The sequence below is a fragment of the Dipodomys ordii genome, unplaced genomic scaffold (genome assembly GCF_000151885.1).
Source record: "Dipodomys ordii isolate 6190 unplaced genomic scaffold, Dord_2.0 Scaffold29, whole genome shotgun sequence".
Taxonomy (NCBI): Eukaryota; Metazoa; Chordata; class Mammalia; order Rodentia; family Heteromyidae; genus Dipodomys; species Dipodomys ordii.
In genome coordinates this window covers 5,967,044-5,991,848 of record NW_012267245.1, presented here as the reverse complement: position 1 = coordinate 5,991,848, position 24,805 = coordinate 5,967,044, and the positions used below count along the sequence as shown (strand labels likewise).

Here is a 24,805-nt window from a genome sequence, read left to right as displayed (position 1 = left end):
GATTCCTCAGCACCACATAAGCAAAAAGAAAAAAGCTGGAAGTGGCGCTGTGGCTCAAGTGGTAGAGCGCTAGCCTTGAGCTGAAGAGCTGAGAGACAGCGCCCAGGCCCAGAGTTCAGGCCCCACGACCGTACCCCAAAAAATATATATAGTACAAATAAAACCCAAGTTTATATTCTAAAGGAAAAGAAGATTTTAAATAGGTAATGTTAAATAAACGTATTGAAATAGACAGCCTCGGTGGCTCTGAACCGCGATCCTCAGATCTCAGCCTCCTGAGTAGCTAGAATGACAGGTGTGAACCACCGGCACCACCACCCCTTTCTATAACTACTTAAAGACACAGGAAAATTACAACCCAGTTATTAAAGCCCTTCAAAAGGAATTAATCACCCATTGAAGCTTCAACCCCAGTGTTATTGTAAACGCACCCGATAGACGGAAGTAATAAAGGTATGTATGATCTTGGAAGAATAAGAGTATACCAGGTCAGAAAAAAGTTATCCACGGCCACACTGAATGACTTTACTAGGTGTAGATACCCGCCACTCTCCCTTTTCTGGTGGGTCAATCCTGGAACAAGCCTATTTATTTTGATCTAATTATGTGTAAAAGTCAGATGGCATTGGGGATGGACGAAGGGTAACCTGTACCCCATTAAAAATGGAACCCCCAATACCGAACTGGTCCTCGAGGGATGAAAATCTGTGTATAGAGCAGTATATTTGGGGATGTGTGTGTGAGCACTGGGTACTATCCCTGAGCTGTTTTTGGTTCAAGGATGGAGTTCTACCACTTGAGTTACAGCACCACTTTCAGTTTTTCTGGTGGTTCACTGGAGATCAGAGTCTCACGGACTTTCCTGCCCGGGCTGGCTTTGAACCGCGATCCTCAGATCTCAGCCTCCTGAGTAGCTGGGATGACAGGCGTGAGCCAGTGACACCTGGTGAAACAAGACGTCTTAACGTACAGGAAGTTGAGCAACGCATTCTCAGACTACTATTCAAGGGCAGAATGGAGCATTGTGACTAACGCGGCTTGCGCAGCTGAAACTTAGGTTGTATATGATATTATTACGGGGTATGATTTGATTGCAAAAATTCCACAACATAATATATAATAATAACGCCGCCACTACTACTACTACTAATAATGACCGAGTTTGACCTGCCCGGCAGAAATCCTCTTCTAGGCAGCTGGACAGTGTAAAGCGAGGTGACATCAAAGGCCACCTGTGGGACTCTGGAGTCTAACGTCCCTGCTCTAATGGCGGACACACGGCAGACGTTCTTAAAGACCCAGAACCGTGGACTCTAAACACGGCGGGGGGACAGAGGTCGCTGGTCCTCAGGCTAGCTTTGATACCCTGAAAAAATAAACATGCTTGTGTCCTTCTCTTAGGCTTCAGGATGGAGCTCACTGCTAATCCACCGAGGACGCAGCTCGGGGAGAGGCTTTGCGCACGGAAGCCTGCTATTTGCCTCTCTAATTCTCCTTCCAAAAATGACACACGGAGGCTTAAGTGATTTCGTGAGCAGCGTCCCTCTCCACTACATACGGGCGAACCCAGAGATTCACAGCAATGACGTCCACACGAGCGCACGCTCCCTCCTCCTCCCCCCCTCCCCAGCCTGAACCCTCCCCCCTCACTCCCAGACTCTGAAACCTCAGGGTGGCGGTCATGCGTGTGCGCGGCCACGGGGCACGTGGCTCCGAGTTCCTGAGCACGGGGGTCCTGGGATTACAAGCCATCGGTGCCAGGTTCCCGAGACACGTGTCCCCCAAGGCCCTTCGGACGGCGCCTCTTGATCCAATGCATCAACTGCCCCGGGAAAGGCATTGAACTCTTACACGTGCACACACGTAAGACACAAGAACCGAATCACACACCGACGTGGCACTACACAGGCCGCGCGTACGCGCCTGCGGTGCGGGTGAAGAAATCCGAAGTGACTTGCGCGTGAGCCAAGAACTGGGGGAAACTTCTGGGCTGAGGGAGGGGGCGGGCGGAGGTTTGTAACACAACCTTCTCAAGAGAACTCTCTCTCTCTCTCTTAACTTCAAATATCCTTGCAGGTCTCTGAGTGATCTAAAGGGAACATTTCTACCGGGAACACGGACCGGGCGCTGGGAGTCAGGATGGAGCTGTGAGGTTCTCTGAAGGACCGGGCCCCCCTGAAGTGCTGGCAACCTCACAAAAGGAAAGACTGACAGATGGAGGGGACGGGAGGAGGGGGGGGTAGAGGGGAGGGGAGGGGCAAGCGTCAGATCTGCTGGTGTCAGGTGCAGAAGTAAGGCTTGCGTGCCACGCTGCGACGTGGAGATTCTGTGCATTCCCACCGGGAAGCTGAATGCACAATCAGATGGGGAGAATCCTCTCTCTCTCTCTGGCACGTTATGCACGTAGACAATGTCGTCTTCCAAAGAGGGAGGGGTACCAGCCAGTTCCCCGTGCACAGGTGGACACCAAGATAGGATGTGAGCGGCACTTTTTTGGGGGTGGGGTGGGGGTCCTGGTGGTGCTTGAACTCGGGGCCTGGGCGCTGTCCGCGAGCTTCTTTTTGCTCAAAGCTGGCGCTCTACCACTTGAGCCACAGCGCCACTTCCAGTTTTCTGGTGGTTCACTGGAGATCAGAGTCTCACGGATTTTCCTGCCTGGGCTGGCTTTGAACTGTGATCCTCAGATCTCAGCCTCGTGAGTAGCTAGGATGACAGGCGTGAGCCACCGGCGCCTGGCTGGACTTTCATTGTATAGTACACGGCTCAGGCGTGTGGTCTGATGGTGAGTATGATTTGTGAGATTTAAGGGCAGGTTGAGCCGGTAGATCTTATCATTAATACCAAGCATCTTATCTAAGCTTTTTTTTTTGAGAGAAGAGAGAGAGGGAGGGAAGGAGGGAGGGAGGGGGAGAGGGGGGGGGCACTCAGGGCCTGGGTGCTGTCCCTGACCTTTTTAGCTCAAGGCCAGTGCTCTACCATTTCAGCCACAGCTCCACTTTGGCTTTCTGGTGGTTAACCGGAGACAGGAAAGCTCATGGATTTTCTGATCTCAGCCTGTGAGCCGCTAGGATTATAGATCAGACACCTGCGCCCTGCGCCGGCTCCTACATTTCTTTACAAGTAAACTTCCCCAAGCACCAAGGGCTCACACCGGTTACCCCAGCTACCCAGGAGGCTGAGATCTGAGGGTCAGGGTTCAAAGTCAGCCCGGGCAGGAAACATTCACGAGACTCTTACCTCCAGTGAATCATCAAAAAGCCACAAGTGGTTCGAGTGGTAGAGTGCTAGCCTGCAGTACCCAGACCCTGAGTTCAAGCCCCAGGACTGACACCAGAAAGAATACCAAATCGAGCTCACACACACACATACAAAACTGCTGGACACTGGTGGCTCACGCCTGTCATCCGAGCTACTCAGGAGGCTGAGATCTGAGGATCGTGGTTCAAAGCCAGCCCAGGCAGGAAAGTCTGTGAAACTCTTATCATCCAATAAACCACCAGAAAACCAGAAGTGACGCTGTGGCTCAAGCGGTAGAGCGCTCGCCTTGAACTGAAGAGCTGAGGGACAGCGCCCAGGCCCAGAGTTCAAGCCCCATGACCAACAACAACAACAACAACAACAATAATAAAATAAAAAGATGGTGTCAGGCTGTGGGACCAGGACACCAGAGGAGAAAACACGGCCTTTGCTACCATGCGGGAAAGCGATCCGGAGTGCGGCTGGCTATCGGGGCAGGAGGAAGGCAGGTGGGCAGGGCGGCTCCTGAGGGGGTCCCGGGCCAGACGCTGCGCTCACAAGGATCTAGAAGGATGACAGAACCGGACGCGGGGTGTGGCAAGGGGCGAAGGCCTGGGGGGAGGGGAGGCTGCCTCCACTGTCCCGAGTGGAGGGAAAGCGACTGGCGTGACCACAGCCGGGCGGGTGGGGGGAGCTGGGGGCCAATGAGAGGCGGGCACACAAAACCACGCAAGGGAGGGGGGGCGAATCCCCGAGGGCAGACCCCCACACACCACGCTTTCTTTTCTCAGCTCCTGAGGAGGATGTGGGGATGAGAATGGAGTGGGGGAGGGCGAGGGGGACCACAGGGGGGGTGTCAGGGAAAGGAACCCCAAACCCCAACAACAGAAGTTGGCAAAAAAAAATACATTGGCAACAGAAGCCCTATTACTCGGGAATCTAAAAGCCAAATCAAAGGGACGCTTGAGGAATTCGCGGTGAATTCCTCCCCCAGAGCAGGGGGTGGGATGTGTGTGTGGGGGTTGCCCTTTCTCTCCTTCCCTCCCTCCCTCTCTCCCTCCTTCCATCTAGCCATCCTTCTTCTCTTTCTACAGTTCTCAGGCAGATTTTTTCCCCCTTCTCTTTAAACTATGTGAGGGTACGACTCTTGATTTCTCAAAAGCCAGACGCTTAGTTTGCGTGATGATCCACACCCCATCATTCAACAGTTCTGGAAAATTCTCACTGTTCCCCCCCACACCTCTCTCTCTCTCTCTCTCTGTCTCTCTCTGACACACACACACACACACACACACACACACACACACACACACACAGAAGTCAAGTGTCTAACACCCTTCACTACACAGCTCTTCCTGTTTCTCTGTGGCTTCTATTCTTGTTTGTGGAGGGCACCGCTCAGGACTGCCCACGGGGCGTGCATGGGTGGCTGCTATCAAAGCTCCTCAGGCAGGAGGAAATTTCTACGCCTCCTTCGAAGGTCAGTAAGAAACAAATGGAAGCTGAGCACCTGTCATCCTAGCTACTCGGGAGGCTGAGATCCGAGGATCGCGGTTCAAAGCCAGCCTGGGCAGGAAAGTCCGTGAGACTCTTCTCTCCAATAAGCCACTCAGAAACCTGGAAGTGGCGCTGTGGCTCAAGTGGTAGAGCGCTCGCCTTGAGCTGAAGAGCTGAGGGACAGCGCCCAGGCCCAGAGTTCAAGCCCCACGACCGACAGAAAAAAAAAATAAAGCCCGCCAAGAGAATCCCAAGACGGAGGCGCATCATCATCAGAAAACCCCCCAAAACAATCCAAACGCGAAACCTTGTCCCTGCTACTTCCGCAGACACGCGGGGAACAGCACGCCGTGGGGAAACAGGCCCCCGCAGAGCCCGGCACTCACCTCTCGCAGGCTCGGACCGTCCAGGCAGCAATTATCCACAGGGAGATGCTAAACACCAAGAGCACGGTCCCCGGGCAAATGGTCATTAGCGTCTTCATGACGAAGCGCGTGTTGAAGTTTATCTTATTGAGCGCGCCGATGCTCCTGGACGAGGCATCGGTGAAGAGTTTGCTGTGCAACAGCATGACCCTGGCGATCAGGTAGAGTCTTAAGAACATGGGGATGGACAGGATGATGTCCACGTCGGCGGTGGTGGTGGAGGGGGCGTAGGAGAAGGCGAGGCGGGCCGTCCAGGTGAACGTGTAGTCGCCGGGGATGGGGTGGATAGCACACACGAGGATCTCCAGGCAGATGAAGAAGATGCGCTCGTAGGTCATGGCTATTCTCCAGTCGTCCGCGCCGTTGTCCACCATGAACAGCTGTCAAGACAGAGCAGAGGGTCAGCCCCGGGCCACGCAGAGCACGCTCGCGCACGCGCAGTCGGCTCCTTTGCTTCAGAGAAAAATGAAGTCAGATAAAATCCCATGGGCGCCCGGTGGCTCGCGTCTGGCATCCCAGCTCCTCAGGAGGCTGAGATCTGAGGATCGCGGCTCGAAGCCAGCCCCGGGGGGCAGGAAAGTCCGTGAGACTCTGATCTCCCGTGAACCACCAGAAAAGCAGAGGTGGAGCTGTGGCTCAAAGTGGTGGAGCGCTGGCTTTCTGCGAAAAGGCTCAGAGACAGCGCCCAGGCCCTGAGTTCAAGCCCCACGACCGACAAAATAAAATTTTAAAAAAATCACAGGAGACCGCAATAAAATGTGGCAGGAATGCCTTCTTCCAGTTTCCTGTTGCTCTCCAGTTTTTTTTATCTTGTGTGTGTGTGTGTGTGTGTGTGTGTGTGTGTGTGCGCACCTGTGGCGGTCCTGGGGCTTGATCTCAGGCCTTGGGCACTGTTACTTAGGTTTTTGACTCAAGCCTAATGCTCTTCCTCTAAAGCTGGACCTCTACTTCAGGCTTTTTTGGTGGTTCACTGGATTAAGAGCCTCACGGACTTCTCTGCCTGGGCTGGCTTCAAACCAGGATCCTCGGCTCTCAGCCTCCCGAGGAGCTGGGACTGCAGACGTGAGCCACCGGTGCCCAGCTTCCATCCTGACTCTTCCAGGTCCCCCACGGCCTGGCCTTTGATCATGAATGGGCTTTCAAGCCGGCTTCCTTGAACGGAGTCCTCGGCCCAGGCCTTCATTGTCCCACAGTTAAAGAAAAACAAATGTGAGAAACAGAGAAAGATCACAGACAGACAGACAGACAGACAGAGCAAAGAACGTCTTTCTCTTTCATCTGCCCACGCGGGGGCCAAGCCCACCAGGGCCCAGCAGTCCACAAGACACCAGCAATGTCCGGTGGCTGTTCCGGCCGCCTTGCTGGCTTGCGTGGAGTCTCCTGGCACCCGGGGACCAGGAAGCCACAGGTGCCAAGCGGCCTGGTACGCTGCAGCCCATGTGTGCGGAAGCCCTGGCCACTGCGATGCCAGCGGTGCGCCCACGCGGGGCAGGAAGGATGTCACACTCTGGGCCCCGGCCCCGCCGTGGACGGGAACGCGCAGGCGCGGCCGGCAGGTGCACGGCCCACTGGCCCGGGCGGGGGCAGCGACTCTGCCCCTGACACCTCCTCCTGTCCTCTGAGGTGACAGCCAGCCAGCACACCCTCGCCGGAGACATACCACCCGTTGTGCTTGTCTGCAAAGGGCTAAGAATCACCAAGACGCCCACTGATTTCGCTCCATGCAGCAGATTCTAAGCACAGTACCGAGAGAGGTGTCCCGCCCATGTCCCATTGTTCTGGGGACCACAAGTGACCTTCCCAGGTCACCGGTCAAGAAGTGCCCAGTGCCGGGCGCCGGTGGCTCACACCTATCTTCCTAGCTACTCAGGAGGCTGAGATCTGGGGTTTCCAGCCCGGGGCAGGAAAGTCTGTGAGACTCTGATCTCCAGTGAACCACCAGAAAACCAAAAGTGGCGCTGTGGCTCAAGTGGTAGAGCGCCAACCTTGAGCAAAAGAGCTCAAGGACAGCACCTAGGTCTTGAGTTCAAGCCCCGTGACTGACCAAAAACATAAAGATGTGCCCAGTGCTGGGCGCCGGTGGCTCATGCCTGTCATCCTGGCTACTCAGGAAGCTGGAGGCTGAGATCTGAGGATCGCGGTTCAAGTCCAGGACCCAGGACTGGCCTCCCGCCCTCGGTCAGGCCCTTTCCTCTCACTGACTTTATTTTTCCTCTGCTCGCTCCCCTGGCTGGGCTGCTGTTGGGCTGCCTGGCTGCCCCCCCTAATCTGCCTGCAGGTGAACTCCCAACCCCAGGGTTCCCCAGGGGCGCAGGAATCCCGGTGCGCTCCCCGGTGTCCCCCGCCCTCAGAACTGGTACCATCGCGCGAGCCAGGGATCTCTCCGTACATCGCCGCTTCCCCATCAGCCAAAGCCTGGATCGACTAGTAGGGAAATGGGCAAAACACATCATCCATGTCCCCCAAATGGAACAGTGTGACGACGAACAAAATACTAAAGAATTACACGGGATGAAAGAGGACGGGCCAGTGAGCACATATCTTTTTAAAGGCAATTCGGGTGCCACCCCCGGGGGCCAGCCTTATGAAGAGGGGAAAGTCTATTTGTGCTGGACAGGTGTAGAAGTCTTCTGAAGGGTGACTTAGTCACTCAGGAGCAATTGGGACCCAGATGCGGGAAGGCTTTTAGCTAAATAAGCCGTCATGTGTTTATTCTGGAATTGTGAGAATCAAGCGGATGACAATAACTCCGAGGAAAACCGTTTAAAGGGAGGAAGAAGAGAGTGAATGAGGTCAGCCGGCATGCAGATGCTTTCACACGGGCTGCCTGCGCAAAACCAGAGCCCTGGCTAACGAGACCAACGACAGAGTCCAACGCACGAATCCAATTGATGGCTAAAATATTCTGCTTACCGAGGCAAAACCTTGAACCAGCACGTTACATAACTATTCTCAACCGCAAAAAATAAATAAGATTTCTTGGTTAACCTTTAAACCAATATTCAATAAAAGCCAGCTCTCCCCCCCCCCCCCCCCTTTTTTAAACATTCATTTAATGAATGCTTCTCCCAGAAGATCTTGTGGATACAAAGATCAGAAAGACTCCCCGGCTCTGAGGCTAAACAGCTACAGAAAGAAAAAGTCATTTCTATGTCTATTTCCATTTCTGTTTTGATGGGAAGCTGTGGCCAGGGCCTTGCGGACGCTGCACTGTGGAGGAAGAATCACAGAACCAGGCACCTCCAAGTTTGGCTTTAATACAGTGTGACGTCAACGATCCCGAACAAAAATACCCGGGAATAATCTCCAGGCTCATCCAAAATGAACCCCAAATATATACCTAAACTACCCAGAGTTAGTCAGAAGAAGAAAAAACAAAAGAGAAGACATGGCGCTTTTCCTTGGAGATTAAGTTCCGGATGGAGTAAAAGGCTACATCACAAGGCGAATAAGGAGTTCTTTTCTTTACCAAAACACACTTCTGGGATGCAGCCGGCCAGGAAGTTTGGCCACAACTGCCAGAAAAACAGACAAGGAGACGTTTGATGGGAAAGTTCTGCTGAGATTTCCTCCAAGGACCTCGGTTCAAACCTACAGAACGGCATTGGGCCTGCAGAGGCTGTGGAGACCTCGCCAGTGCTGAGTATAATGGGAAGACAGGAGGAGAGCCGGGGTCTCCAGACCCTCACCAACCACCTACTAGCTTTTCTCCCAATTACTGGCTTTCTGGGGCCCTGAATTTGTTTTCTGCTGCCGAGGAGAAAGGATTGGACATCATCAATGCAGTATCTATTGCTGAAGGGCCCCTACTTCTCCTCTGGGAAAAGAAGGGGAAAAAAAATTCTTGAGTGTAAGAAATCAGAGCTTACATGCTAGGTAAGCCACACTGGTCACACCACCTCGGGAAGCTACCTGCACTCTGCTGACTTGGTTTTCCCCTGGTCTGCGAAATGGCAATGACGCTGTCTGCTATCTCTGGAGCTGTTGAGAACATGAACGGAACAAGGCTCCTCAGTGGCCAGCACCCCTGATTTTCCCCAACTTCCGTCCATCCTTCTCCACCTCCACCACAGAAAAGTGCCCCCCCCCCCCACTCCCCGACTCCCTTGCAAGCTACATGCTGCCATCTGACATGGTTCTTGCTGGAAGTTCAAAGCAAAGGTTGATGGAGGGCTTCCTGGACCGTCTGTTTTGTGGGATACAAACGACAAACATGGTTGTATACCCTCCTCTCATCCCTTCTTCCAGCTCTAAAATAAACGAGATGCCTGAGACCATCCTGCAAAAAGCCCCACAGAACTGAGCGCTGCCAGCCCGGCTACCCCGATGCCGACAACCACAGAGCCCATGGGAAGTGCTTCAGCCCAGCTCAGCTGGGTCTTCTGTCAGTTAAGTAGTCGGAAACACGCCATACTTAATTTACCATGCACTGAAGTTTTACATAAGGATCTATAAAGGATAAAGAATAACTTATTTAGCGCTTCATGAGGGAGCAGTCAGTAATTCAAAATGAATGGAATTTCAAGTATAATCCCCGTTGAGCGGCTGAGTTATTTCTGGGTGGGTATTTTTGTTGTTGTTGTGTGTGTCTTTCAAACATCAACCAACTGTCGAGAATGTCTGCCCGGGTGACTCATGGGCAAGGCACCCGTGTTTTGGAGCGGAGGCTTAGCTTCACTGCTTAGCAGCTGAGTGGTTTGGGTAGCATACTTAATCCCTCTCAACTTCTCTGGGCTCATCTACAAAAATAGTAAATAATATCAGCCTTACATAATTATCATGTGGCAAGGCCCATACTGTTGACCCTGGATAAAGGGACCAGCGGAATGTACCCCAAGAAGGATGGATGGACTAAACGATCACCTGTGATGGAGAAATGGGAAAATTAGCCGGGGAGGAGGATGAAGAAGAGCTGGCCATGATAGATAACATCAGCACTAGGAGATGATGCCAAACCTATACCTGTTTGGGGAAGAAAAATGGTTATGATTGGCTAACGCAATGTGTTTCTGTGGCTTCTCTCCTCAGAAGAAGACAAGAACCAAAATCTTAGGATTACCCGTCTGCATCCAGTGACCGTTGAGGTTAGCGCACATGCATGCTCTGCTGCTCTTAAGGCCTAATTAAAATCGACCCCTGGGCTGGGAAGGTGGCTCAGTGGTAGAGTGCTTGCCTCGCATGCATGAAGCCCTGGGTTCGATTCCTCAGTACCACGTAAATGGAAGAAGCTGGAAGTGGCGCTGTGGTTCAAGAGGTAGAGCGCTAGCCTGGAGCAAACAGAAGCTCAGAGACGGCGCGCCCAGGCCCTGAGTTGAAGCCCCAGAACTGGGACTGCTTTCTCAGCTTCCTGCAGCCAGGCGGCCAGTGCCCAGTGTTACTATTGGGGTACTTTATACACTGATAACGGGGCGATGATGCTCACAGTGCGTAGGAATTTGGGCAAATCGTCTCTTCAAGACGGAAAGATGGAGTACTGCCTCCCACCCCGCACTGTCTGGAAAAGCAGCGCTGGTATCGCAGGGAGCCATGCCACGCGTGGCTCGGCTCCACTGCAGAATCTCCACCAGCACGCGTCCAGTGTGATTCTGCTTTGCTGCAGCTGAAGAGCCCGGTGCTGGACTCTCTCATCCTTCGGGAAGAGTCTGTCTCCCGCTGGACGGGTAGAGGGCTGGGTCACATCGCTCCCAACAAGCCCCGCTTCATTCGGAGCCGTTCGCTTTGGTACTGGGTCAGGTGGTTTTCCAATAAATGAGAACCTGAACTAATCAAAGACGGAGTAAGAGGAGGACACAGAAACCAAGGCCATGGACGGCAGAGGCCGGAACAGGTGGAATATGAGACCAAAGGGAATACAACTGGGGCCTTCCACACCTGCTTTCTTACGAATTCTTCACTGGCTTCTTTTAACTCCCTATACATTCTGGTGAGCATTTTCCAACCATTCTTCAGAAGGGGGTAGAGATGATAAATGACAGGAAATCCATGAAGTCTTGAAGCCATAGTTAAACACGAACAAACTCAGCTGATTCCAAAAATGTAACCCAAAATGACTGTCTAAAAGCTCTGTACCGTTTCACTGGAAGCACACGGCTACCTCGCTAACGTGTGCTGTGATCGCGTTAGTTATTTTAAGGACTTACAAAGCCAGCTAAAAGCCAATTCACAATTATGATCACGTTTGCCCTCGTAAGAGTCTAATTAAAACACCAGCGACAGAACTGCACCGCGGTTACCACCGGAGTTTCGCGGAAACCCAGGAATCAAAGTTGGGGGCCTCCAGCGTGTACCCCTTGTGGCAGGGGCAGGGACGGGCGACAGGGAAACCAAATGATTATAAAGCAGATGGACGCTTGTCCCCAATGTAGGCGACGATTTCTACAATGTCACATCTAACGCCCCAGGCACTTGGCCACCTTCTACCTCTGGGGCCAGAGCACATTATCGACATACATTTGCCACGTGATGCTGGACGCACCATGGGTGCAGAAATCGACCACGTTCTCCCGTGGGCTTTCTCCGAGAGACATCCGAACCCCGGTGGCAGACAGTCCACGGGGAAATTTGGGAGCTGTTTTTCCAGTGTGCTTAGCTTCCCACGTGGCCCCCCCCCCACTCATGGACTTGTGTAAGACACGCGGTGACAAGGGCGTGTTATTTCAATCAGGAGATCCGTGTTCTTTCTGACCTCACTTTAGAGGCCCTACAATGGAGGCTCAAGAGTTTCAGGGCCTTGTCCTGCCGGCGTGGTTGGGCTGGGGAAGCTGCGTCCACCGCAGCTGGACGGACGGCGCGGCCACACGCTAGGAGAGGAGTTGAGGGAGGATGGAGGCCACGTGGCGACATTGTGGTCCCATCGTGAGCAAAATACAGGGCAAGAAGAAACCGAATCAAGCCTGCCCACCGGAGTCAGGGAAGAGCACTGCGGAATCGAGGCCCAGCACCAAGTCTGGTGCACAGAGCGCAGTCCAAATCACGGGGACCCGCCAACACCTGTGATGAGAGGGGACGGGGGGAAGGGGGTGCACACAGAGACATCTCAATTTCAGAAGTTATAGGTGCAGACCTTTGTCTAAATTCCAGAGGTATTTCTATCTAGATGGTTAAAAACCAATATGGAGGAAATGCAATCTCCCAGATGCTAAAAGCACCCCGTAGAAGCAAAACACAGACGGAAGGAAGCTCCCCCAGGGTCCCTGCCCTGTGCAAAGGAGCGGTGGAAATCCTGAGCCCCGTAAATGTCGCTACGATCCACGCTGGCTAAAGATAAGCAAATTGAAAAAATACATAAACCAGCAAAGCTGCTACAGGATGAGCTGAAGTTTGGAAGACATCACCCAAAATAAGGGGGAGAGAGAGAGAGAGAGAGAGAGAAAAGGAGGAGAAAAAAAAGATTATGCAGTCAAAATAATGTCAGAGATAGGTACAAAAATAAAAGCTGTCATAAAAATATAAATGAAGTCAGCTACCCATCCAGAATAGGATTCCGGGCCAAAACAAAAAATAAGCACTGGAGAGAGAGGCGCCCCGCGGGGGGGGGGGGGGGGGGGGGGGGGGGGGGGGGCAGGGATTCCTATTCCAAGGGCCTGGGCGTGCGTGAGTAACAAGCACGGGGCCATCCAGTGAACTTCTTCACTGGAGGAGGAAAAGCAAGTGGGAAACCTCTCAGGCTCAGGACCCCGCAGCGGGCTAGGGCTGCGTGCTGGGCTTTCCTGGCGGCCTTTCTGCTTTCCTTTCTCCTACACAATGCCCGGGGCGCTGCTGGGGTGCAGGCCGGGGAGGAGGCCGCCAGAGGGATTCTTCAAGCTCCAACGCGCCCTCTCTCTCGGCAACTGAGAGCGCACCCCGGAAGCGTGGGGCACGGAGGGCCAAGGTGCTAAGAGCAAACCCCACGGAGCGGTTCTGTGGTGCGTGCGTGTGTTTAGCTGGTTTTGTCTGTTTCGTCTGAGCCTTCGAGGCTAGCGTGATGCAAGCCGGATCGCTCCGCGGCGATCGGAGGCGGCAGGAGCGTGTTGAGTAGAGAGGACATAGCCAAGGCCGAGTCTGAACCGGGGCCGAGGACTCACGGCTATGGGCCAGGACTGGTTGGCAGGGCTGCCTGCTGCTGCTCTTTTTAAATACATAGTCTGAGTCTGTGTTGTTGGATTTAAAATCAGAGCCGTGTTTTGGGGCTCCACTACATTGTGTGCTAGGCTGTAGGCGCCCCACGCCGTGAGGAATGCGTTAGCCAGGAAGTGTTTGACAAGCACCGTTCCAGGAAGGGTATAAGGATGGATGGTGGACGGTAAAACCCGAAGAAGAAGAAGCGCACGCCCCGGCGGGTCAATCAAACAGAACCTGCAACCCGTCCAAGGCCAAAGAACCCGTGGGCAGAGCGCAGGGACCGTTCCCGGAGTGTCACACACAGCACGCGCCCCCCCCCCCCCCGCTGGGTCCTGTAGAGATGTGTGTGTCTCCTTCTCTATCTGTGGGTTGGTGACTTACACTAGAGACACAGAGATTAACCATGAGAGGGGGAAAAAATAGATCTTGGCTCCATCTTTCCGACGGCAAGAACATTTCCAATTCCCTGTTTTCTTTTGAATACGTGTAACTGGAAACCTGTCGAAAAACAACCCACGTTAAAAAAAAAAAAAACAACCCACAACCAGTGGGGTCCTGAGGATACATGCTTTTCACATTAGCGAACGAGACATAAAAATCTGAAATCAAAGAAAAGCCGATTACGGCACAGTGCACATTTGGCAGTGGGGAGAAGTAAAGACGGAATTCTTCTAGCAGAAACAAGATTTCAATCAGGTGTCATGGACCCATCACTTCGATCCTGTCTGGACAGCCGGCCTGGACCAGAGACCCAGAAACAATGAAGTTGTTCATGTACTGGAGCGCCCGCCTCCCTCCTCAGCGTGAGGTTTACAGACGGTCGCTTCAGTCTCCGCCTCTCTGTTCAGTGAGAGGTCGACCCCGCTTCCCTAAGCTGTCCAAAGAGGACAACGCCATCAGCGCCGAAGAGCCGAACAAACGTCACCTGTAACATCATCGTGGGGTACTTAGAATCACTACTAACTCAGGATGCTAATAAGAAGGAGCAATGCGTGTCCCAGGCTGTATGGTCAGAAAGGCTTGTCCAGAAGAAGGGGGGCTGGAGCCGAACCCAAAGACAGATGGCTCAAAGGGGGTGACATGCAAGTGCTGGAGTTGAGCTCTAGCACTGTAGACGAATGGGTGGGTGGAGGGGTGTGGATGGACAGATGGATAGACAGATGGGTGGTAGATGATGATTGATAAATGGATAGATGGACGGATGACAGATGATTGACAGATAAATGGATAGATGATAGATGACAGTAGAAAGATGACAGTTGATAATAGATATAGATGGTGGATGGATAGATGATAAATGGATGGATAAATGAATGGATAGGTGACAGATAACAGACAGTAGAAAGGTGACAGATGATAAATAGGTACCGATGACGGATGGATGGATGATAAATGGATGATGGACGGATGATCAGGTAATAGGTAGAGGTATGTGTGGATGGATGGCGACAGCCGGCTAGATACACAGGTAGACAGAACAGACACGGACGGATGGCTATGGTATGGATACACAGGTGGACACCCGTACCTACGGGCGGATGGACGGGCGGATGATTGGTGTCACACAGCCAGGGGCTTTCCAGCGAGGCCCAGAATCCTTGTGGACCCCGCCAGGGTGGCGGTAGAGGAACGGCGCGGAGCGACGTGGGGGTGGGGGTGGGGGCACACGTGACCAGAGCTCTTCCCACCAGAGCGTCACGGGCCGGGGAGGGGGGGGGCAGGCTCAGGCGGCTGTCCTCCCCCCCCACTCCACTTTCGTGGGTAATTGAGTGCTGGCTCCCGTCCCGTCCCCGCGGCTCCTCCCGGACGCTCCCGGGAGACGGATGAGGACTAAATAAGACATGTTTTATGGGAACGATTAATTATGGATAAAGATGGCTTCGCCGCAGCCTCCTGGAACCCACAGTGGCGAGGGGGGCCACGGGGGGGGATGGGGAGATTCGCAGGGAAGCAATGCCCTGGTCGACGGGAACGTCAGCGGAGCACCCCGAGTCTCGGAGCAAGCGTCTCCCGTCCTCCGCGAGTGCTCTCCCACAGAAGGGCCTCGAGGTTGTGCGAGTTTTCTTCGGTGTGGGCCAGTCCCGGGCTCACGCGGGGGCCTGGGTGCTGCCCCTCACCTCTTCTGGCTTTTTGGGGGGAGGTGAACTGGAGATAAGGGTCTCACGGAGCTAGGACCCGGTAGCCCACGCCTGTCATCCTAGTTAATCAGGAGGCTGAGATCTGAGGATCACGGTTCAAAGCCAGCCTGGGCAGGAAAGTCCGTGAGACTCTTATCTCCAATGAACCACCAGAAAACTGAAGTGGCGCTGTGGCTCAAGTGGTAGAGCGCTCGCCTTGAGCTGAAGAGCTGAGGGACAGCGCCCAGGCCCTGAGTTCAAGCCCCATGACCAACAACAAATGGTGTAAGACTAAGGGAGAGCGTGAACACTCACTGTTCACTTAGGATGTGTTAAGGTGCCATGTGTGCTGATGAGTGTGCGTGTGCACACGCGTGCACACCCGTGGGTGTACCAGAGCTCTTCTCACTTGGCTTTTTCACTCGTGGCTGGTGCTCTACCACTTGAGCCACAGCTCCACTTCTGGCTTTTTGCTGGCTCACTGGGGATAAGAGTTTCACGAACTTCCCTGCCCGGGCTGGCCTCAGATCACAATCCTCAGCTCTCGGCCTCCTGTGTGGCAGGGAGGACAGGCGTGAGTGTGGGTGCTTTTTAAACACCTGCGTCTCTGCCCCCTCCCCTCAGGACTTGTATTCTACGTGTGAGCCGGGGTGGCGCAGGGCTGACGTTTCCTGTCCCCGACCCACGGGGTTAAAGCCCCGTCCACCCCGAGCCCCGCCTCCCCATCCGGGCCTCTTCCCACCAGGCTTTCCCCAGAGCCTCCCGGGTCACCAGGAGGAACAGATTTGATCTCCTGCACCTTTCTGTGGGCCCGCGGGTCACGCGCCCCCTCGAGTCTCAGTCCCCACACACACAGAAAGGAGGGAGGCGGACGGGGACTCTTGCTGGGAGGAGAATGCGCAAAACACAGCCCGTGTTTCCCCTGGAGTATTCCCAGGTGAAAACCAGGCACCGGTGTGGAAACGCCGTGCGGGGTCCTGGGGGAGCAGCGCCGACACCGCCGCTGGGGAATCCCCCTCCCCCCGGGGCGAACCCAACGCCAAGTCCACGCAATGGTTCTGTTTGTATTTGGGGTTTGTTTTGGTGCTGGTACTAAAGGCTTGAACTCTGGGCCTGGGCGCTGTCCCTCAGCTCTTCAGCTCAAGGCGAGCGCTCTACCACGTGAGCCACAGCGCCATGTCCGGTTTTCTGGTGGTTCCTTGGAGATCAGAGTCTCATCGACTCTCCTGCCCGGGCTGGCCTTGAACCGCCATCCTCAGATCTCAGCCTGCTGAGTGGCTAGGGTGACAGGCGTGAGCCACGGGCACCCGGCTGGGCCATGTTCTTGGTCCAGGAGCCGAGCCGGCCCTCGGCGGGCTCACCGCCTCTCCTCCACCGGCCGGCTGGGGTCTGTGCAGGGGCTGTCCCGACACAGGCTCTGGGGACTGGATCCTGGACACCGTGGGTGAAGCAGCTTTGCGATCCACACAACGGCTCAATCGTTCCCAAGCAGCTACGACCAAAGCAATCCCAGGACACAGCGCGGGACCAGGCAAGATCATAAACGTGACAGCCGTGGGCCGGACCCCTGCTCCCCAAAGTGACGAACCCCCTCAAGGGACCCAGCCAAGAGCCAAAATCCAGCAAGAACACTTGTCAGAAAGGATACACAAGCGTGCAGATCAGACAGGCTGGAGGGAAAGGGGCGGCGCGGGGAAGGGGAAGCCTTTTCAAAGTAACTTGAAAAAAAAAACAAAATTCCTGTTAGGATCTGTGAATACCAAATCAAGGAAATGGGGAAAAAATAGCTTCCATGCATAATACAATGTTGCCGGTGCTTATTTTTAATCTTTGGAAAAGATATCAAGAGATTTATTTTTCTGCCGGGCGTGGGGCTTGAACTCTGGGCCTGAGCGCTGTCCCTGAGCTTTATAAAGTGCTGGAGTCTAGTGCTCTTAACCACTTGAGCCACAGTGCTCCTTCTGGTTTTCTGGTGGTTGATTGGAGATAAGAGTCTCAGGGACTTTCCTGCCCGGGCTGGCTTTGAACCGCGATCCTCAGATCTCAGCCTCCTGAGTGGCTAGGATGACAGGCGTGAGCCACGGCGCCCGGCCAGGGCTTTCTTTCTATTCTACAACTTAGCTTTCGAAAGTCTGCACCAACACCTACTGGCTGGGTATCTCGTGGACCGCTGACTGCCACGCTCACAAAGAACCCCACGATTCTCCTCCAGCAGAGTCAACGGCCGCATTACCACCTGCAGCGGTCACCGCAGGTTCAAGCTGTAACGCTGGCGTGCAAGCCGACAGCGCACCCCTAGAGAGTGCGTACCCCTAGAGAGGGCAGCCCTCCCGCCTCTCCTTTCACACAGGGGGCATGCTGCGGCAGCTCTCTCTTCCCGGCGTGAGGGCTTCTCCACGCAAGGATCTGTGTCATGAAGAGCGACCCGCGGGGAGTTTTAGAATTGGCATCCCACGTGAGCAAAGTCCGGACAAGATCAAGTAGTGGACTGGGGGTGGGGCTCGGTGGTAGAGCGCTTGCCTAGCACACGAGGCCCTGGGTTCGATTCCTCTATGTGACATACACAGAAAAAGCCGAAGTGGTGCTGTGGCTCAAGTGGTAGAGCGCTAGCCTTGAGCAAAAGAAGCCCAGGGACAGTGGCCAGGCCTTGAGTTCAAGCCCCAGGACTGGCCAAAAAATTTAATAATAATAATAAAAACAAGATCAAAGTAGCTTCCTAACCATCATGGGAATCGATGGTAAGAAGCTATTCAAGGTGGAAAGTAAGGTGGGCATGCCACGCGGCTTTGGGCCTTCTCCCCTGATGCCGTCCATTCGTGTCAAAAGGAATATGCGAACCACGGCTAGAAGCCACCGCCCTGCCTCAAAAGTAGCAGACGAGTAAAGCTCCGTACCCCTGCCCAAAGTGGGGGATCCCTGGCATATACCCCAGAGGGACACCGGACAGTGGTGACGGATAAATGCTTCAGAGCGTCAAGAAAGCAGGAGTCTGCATTGCTGTGGCGTTTGGCCTCTGGGAACTCAAATACGTGACCGAGTTCAAAGTCTGCGCAGCGGAGGGCTGACTAAATCCCAACGGTCCCATGAAATCAAGGACAAAGTCCCAAATGAAACCAATGACAGGAGATGGCTCCAAACCCAGACGGTGACCGGGCGCGCGCCTGGACCCCGGCCGGCCGGCCGCGGCACCGAAAGCCTTCGCTTCGCCCGCTGTAGCTTTGCTGGGGCTCGATCTCAGGGCCGCAGCACGGAGCCAGGCCGCCAGCCGGGGGAACACTCCGTTAAGGCTGGTGATCGTCTAAACAAAACTCACCAAAAGGAGAGCGAGTGAGGAAGGGGGAGGGAGGGGAGGGGAAGGAGGGAGGGGGGAGGGAGGGCGGGCAGGCAGGAACTTTATTTAACCAACCCACAGATCTCCATGGAATACAGGAGTCTGTCACTGAGTTGCTACTCTTCCAGTGTGTGTGTGTGGGGGGGGGGTTAATGCCAGAATTTTCCATTATCCAAATATTCCCTTTGCTTACTTTTCACAGTGCCTTGATGAACTCTTTTAACTCACCAGGGCCCTAATTAGTGGGGAGCGGCCAGGTCTGAGGTAGCTGGGGTGGCGCAGAAGGGGGGGGAGGCGGGAGGGGGGCAGGGAAGGCGGCTGGGTTTACAGCACGCAGAGCCCTTTCGGCAAAACAAACGCACAAGCGAACCCGGTGAGCGGTAAAACTGAGTATTCTAAGGCTCATTACAGGTCTGAGGCCCGGCCACCCCAACGGCAGCCTCTCCTAAGAGCTGACATCCTCGCAGACAGCACGCGCATGCACGCACGTGCACACACACACACAAAACCCAACCACCAGGAGGAAGGCCGCGCACACGCACACACACACAAGCATCAGCGGCTTGTGCCCCATCCGAGTTGCTCTGGAGGCTGAGGTCCAGAGGATTGCGGTTCGAAGCCAGCTACGGCGGGAAAGCCTGTGGGGCTCTTATCACCAGGGAAGCACCAAATAAAGCAAGCAGGCTGGAAGGGGAGCTGCGGCTCGGGCAGGAGAATGCTAGCTTTGAGTGAGAATGCTCGGGGACAGCGCCCCGGTCCCGAGTTCAAGCCCCAGTACCAGCAAACATCAAGAACACGGAGCCGTTCCCGTAAGGAGTGGAGGGAGGCAGGGGGACTGGCCGGGCCCCGGCTGCGGGTGCTCTAGCCCTTGCGTCACGTCCACTTGCGGCTTTTTGGTGATTAAAGAGTCTCCTGGACTTCCCTTGCCCGGGGCTGGCCTTGAACTGGGATCCTCAGATCTCAGCCTCCTCTAAGGGGCCCGGATGACAGGCGTGAGTTACTAGTGCCCGACTTAATGAAGTATTTTTGATGAAGGGGAATAAAAGCGCGTGGACGGACCCCACCCCAAAACAAGTGAAGAAGAAATCCTACAAGACGGAGTAAGTCCAGAAGAAAGCAGCAGCCAGGGGCGTTCGAAGTCCGATCAGGGATAAAGACACTCGGGCTGCTTAGGAGAGGGGGGCTCGGGGGACGGATGACCTGTTCCCCCCACGGGCCTGGGAGCCGGAGGAGCGACGGCTCCTGTCCCCGGGCCGGGGCCACGGTGTCTGCTTCATCTCCGTCTCAAGGTCAGCGATGACCTTCCACTCGCTGGTCCCAAAGGGCCCTTCTGCACCCCGATAAACAAGACTTCCGCAGCACTGGACGTGGAGTGGGGGGCCCGGGCTTCCTCCTCCTGCTTTCTCCCGTGGTGGGCCGTGTCCTGACCGTGTCCTGCCTGTGGGGGGGGGGTCCCCCCTGTGCTGACAATGTCCTGATTCCCGCAGGCAGGACAGGCCCCGCCCCCGCCCCCCCCATTCTCACCGCCAGCCCACGCGCGCATCCACGGGACCCCGCCGTGGCTGCGATCCCCCCCATTCTCGCCTCCCCTGCTCTCTCTAATGAACGCTGCCCGGGTGCTGCTCACCCTGCAGGCCTGTGTTCCCAGAGCCTCCCGACCCGTCACAGACACACACACGACTAAATACCAAGTTAGATCGCTTTCCACTCTTCAACCCAACTACACTCAAAAAGTCCAGAATTTGCCAGGCGGCCGGTGGCTCACGCCCGTCATCCTAGCTACTCAGGAGGCTGAGAGCTGAGGATCACAGTTCAAAGCCAACCCAGGCAGGAAAGTCCATGAGACTCCTATCTCCAATAAACCACTAGAAAACCAGAAGTGGCGCTGTGGCTCAAGTGGTAGAGCGCTCGCCTTGAGCTGAAGAGCTGAGGGACAGCGCCCAGGCCCAGAGTTCGAGCCCCAGGACCGGTACAATCTGGTCGATCATTCCCGTCTTATCTTTGTGGTGGGTATTGAGGCTGAGCACCAGTCCTCCAGGGGCCCCCGACTCTCCTGCCTCGTTCCCGGTCCCCCCCGCCCCCCAGTTTCCCATCTCAGCCCTTCCCATCAAGACACGGGTCAACTCTCCTCCCCCTGCAGCCGCGTCCCTGGGGGTCAGCTCCAAGAAGACCCCGCCCTCTTGCTCCCCACTGGACTCGTGGTGGCCCCCAACTTTGAATGCTGATGTATTAAAGAGGAGATGCAGACCTCCCCTCCCAAGAAAGCATATCTTCCTAAAAATAAAAGCTAAGGACGGACGGACAGACGGCCAGCCAGAGGCCTGGGCGTGGCCAGCCACGCGGTGAGCCGGAGTCTGTCCTGTGGATGGACACGGAGGCCGGGGGGGAAGGTCGGCCTCCTTCACACTGGGGACATCTCTACTGAAATGGCGTGAGCCTCCCTCGGGAGCCCTGCTCTGCACCCGCACGGCCGGTCAGGGCGGACTGCGGCCGCGGTGGGGGACCTGGGGGCTGATGTCCACTCCCCACCCCCTCCACCCCCGGTCAAGTTCCAGGCTTGGCCGTGGGCAGCCGTGTAGGCGCACGGCGGTGGCTTTATTTAGTGTCTCGGCCATCAATAATGCAGAGATCTTCACACGGGCGGGCGGGGGAGGCCCGAGTGATTTCCTTACCACTCCAAGGGCCCGCGCGGCTCCGGACCGCCAACGGGGGGGGGGGGAGAGCCGCTGGCAACGGAGACGCGGCCACGGAGCCACGCCCCACACAGCAACGTGGTCTGCGTGATCAGCCGGCAGAACCCAATAACCACCCCCACTCCGGACACCCCGGTCTCAGACCAGCTTTCCCGGAGCGTTCCCTCCCCCCCATCCTCCACAACTAGCCGAGAACTTTTTCATCACAACTATTAAAAATCTGGTAGAAGGCTGGGCGCCAGTGGCTCACGCCTGTCATCCCGGCTACTCAGGAGGCTGAGATCTAAGGATGGCGGTTCAAAGCCAGCCAGGGCAGGAAAGGCCCTGAGACTCTTGTCTCCCATGAACCACCAGAAAACTGGAAGTGGTGCTGTGGCTCAAGTGGTAGAGCGCTAGCCTTGAGCTGAAGAGCTGAGGGACAGCACCCAGGCCCAGAGTTCAGGCCCCAGGACCGGTACAAAAACAATCTGGTAGACTGTTTGAAGCCTAGATTCCAGGAAAAGCAGGATATCATGAATCTGGTCTTTACTGCAAAGATATATTTTTTTCAGGGAGATAATAAACTTTTCAAAGACCTTGAAACACCAAAGAAAAACTCTTTATCTGTATATAATCATGCCTGGATAGAAGAGCCACAGGGGTGACTTATGCGGAGACACAGGAAAGAAACTCACCCTGAAGGCTAAACGCTCAGTGCACACGCACACACACACACCCCTACACAGATGTGCACACGTGTATGCACACAGACATAAACTCACATCTGTGCACACGCATGCATGCATACATACGTGTGTACAGGTACGAGTGTGTATCTCATTTTTCCCGTGCTGGGGCTTGAACCTGTGGCCTCCGGCACACCAGGCCACGGTCCTAGCACTGAGCTACTGAGCTGTCCTCTCCCAGGGTCCAGCACCTCCTGCTGGACATCGGTCAGGTGCGAGTGTGGGCTCCAGACCCTCCAACGCTGCTCACTCTGCACGGGGACTGTGCATGCGTGGTGTCTGCTGCCCGGTCTGGAAGCATCTGCGTTGCTTCCAGTGGGAGAATGAACGCGTTCCCTGAGCTTCCCAGATCCCCCCGGAGAGCCGGCACCCCGCCCTCCCTCCTCTGCGCCCCCCGCCAAGTTCCGGTGGAAAGGAGTCAAAGGTCTCATGTTTGGGTGACAGATTTGTATCGTCCCCTTCCAGAAAACAACAACAACAACGTAACTGGAAAGCATCGCGTATGTGTCACTCCACTGTAAAGTCTTTTAAAAATAGAAAAAAAAGAAAAGGAGAAAAATCAATCACCCCCCCCCCCAAGCTGACGTTAATTATATAATGACATCATTGCCCAAAACACACAGACAGGCTTCCCGGTTTGGAGCACGGGACCTCGGAGCCCCACGAAGGACCCAAAATGGTGACATGACATCGGCATCCACATCGTCCTAAAGAGCGTGCGGACGAGACCCATCACCAAGAGGCCTGCCACCTCCGGCCAAGGACACGAGACAGGTCGCCAGGAGCCTCGCTCCTGCCCTTCCCATCTGACCTTGAGGAGCGGCGAGGAGGCCGCTCTCCCCGACTCCGGCAAACCCTCCCCAGCCGTGCTCGGCCTCTGCTCGGAGGTCCTGACACACAGGCAGTTAGTTATTCAAGTTGGGGTTGTTTTTAAAGGAAATTTACTCATTCGCTCCCTCGTTTTTCTTTGGCTTTGTTACTTTGGGAAAAGAAGGGAAAAAAAACAAACAAACCTAGTCTGTAACTCATGCACTCAGCAGAATATCCGTTCCCGCGGGATCCAACTCCGTGGCAGCATGCTGAGCAAATTTAAAAAGTGATTTCCCCCCTTTTATGGGGAAGGGGGGGTGGAAGGTGGTGCAAAGTTCCAGTAATTAGTGCAATGGCCGGCGGCACCCAGCCCGGCGCACTGAGCTGTCTGTGGTACTGAAAAATGACACCACAGCTCAAATTCCCTGAGCAGCCTCCTCCTCCTCGTCGGAGCCGCCCAGGGCGTCCCTTTAATCCCTGACCTTCCACCCCCGTGACTCACCTGAACCGGTGGGCCTGCGCTAGTGTGTGCAAACATTTCTGTGAAAGGTCACGCTGAGGAGCTTCCCCAAGGTCCTCCGTGGAAATGTCAGGGCCTCCCTGCCCACAACTCCTTATCGAGAGAGAGAGAGACAGAGAGAAAGACAGAGAGACACAGAGCGCGTGCACGCACTGGCACACCAGCTTTCGGGGACACTTGTTTTTGCTGAACGGGAACGCGCCCAGGCCTCCAATCGTCACACTGATAATGCTAAAAATAAAACTAAAAACCCATCTGAGACTCGGCTGCGCTGAAGGACACACTCCCGCGAACGCGGACTTCTCCACCGTGAAGCACCGGGGCCCCGGGACGCGTTTTTATGAAAGAAATACACCTGCCCGCGGCCTCCGTCTGGGGTAGGACTCCTCCCTGCCATGAGGACGCAGGGGGACCCAGCCTGCCTTCTCCGAGCTAGCTCACAGTCCGGCACACTCCACTGTGTGGAAGAACTAGAACATTCCGGAAGAACTAGAACATTCCTACTCCCCCCCCCCACACACACACACCGGATTCTAGATCAATCTAACTTGCTGGGTACCCGTGGCTCACATCTGTCAACCCAGCTACCTCCGAAGCTGAGACCCGAGAAGCCTGGTTCGAAGCCAGCCCTGGCTGGCTTGAGATTCTTTAGTAAACTCTAGCCTACCAGCCAAATCCAGAAGTGGTGTTGTGGCTCAGGTGGTAAATCTCTGGCCTTGAGCAAAAGCAGCTCCTGGACAGCACCTATGCCCGGAGTTCAAGGACCAGCACCAACCACCGTCCCCCGAAATCTAACATTCTGTGACATCTACACTCCTAGAAGAAAGAAATCCACCGTGTGCGCGTGTAAAAATGCTCAACCCCGGTCCTGTTTTTCTCCTTCACGCTACTTGTACGTGTGCACATCTGCATAAATGAAATGTATCCCCTCAGTCATCAGCAGTGATGCTTTCACATACAAAAGAACTCGATTTCCTGCATATCTACTACTTTCCACAAGTTCTGACAATTCTAACGCTACGTCCCTTTTTAGGATGCGTAATTAACCTCAGGCTCCTCTTAGATTCGAGTTCATTCAAAGCCAGGCTCTCTGATATATCGGCAGCCAGTGTTTTTAAGAAGACACTTTTGTGGTTCATGGGGGGGTCTGCAGAAACTCCCAACTATGAACGCTTGCTTTGTTGGGTGCTTTCCAGAAGCAGCCGTCAATACTGGGAAAGTTGAGGTTTAGTTAAAAAAAAAAAAATCCAGCAAGGCCTGTTATTCTAAAACCCATCAAATAAAACCCCGCTGGCCTCCGTGCAAAACACAGTTTTAAAGTTATTGGGGGGCTGGGAAGGTGGCTCAGTG

General features: G+C 54.8%; 1 protein-coding gene across 1 annotated transcript in view; it reads right to left on the bottom strand.

Moving 5' to 3' along the window:
• Positions 1–24,805, bottom strand: part of Kcnn2 (potassium channel, calcium activated intermediate/small conductance subfamily N alpha, member 2) — a 58,946-nt gene that overhangs the window by 25,454 nt on the left and 8,687 nt on the right. Inside the window, exon 5 of the mRNA XM_013016009.1 lies at positions 5,121–5,539. Within this exon, the coding sequence (XP_012871463.1) occupies positions 5,121–5,539 (419 nt within the window). The remainder of the gene's footprint in view (positions 1–5,120; positions 5,540–24,805) is intronic.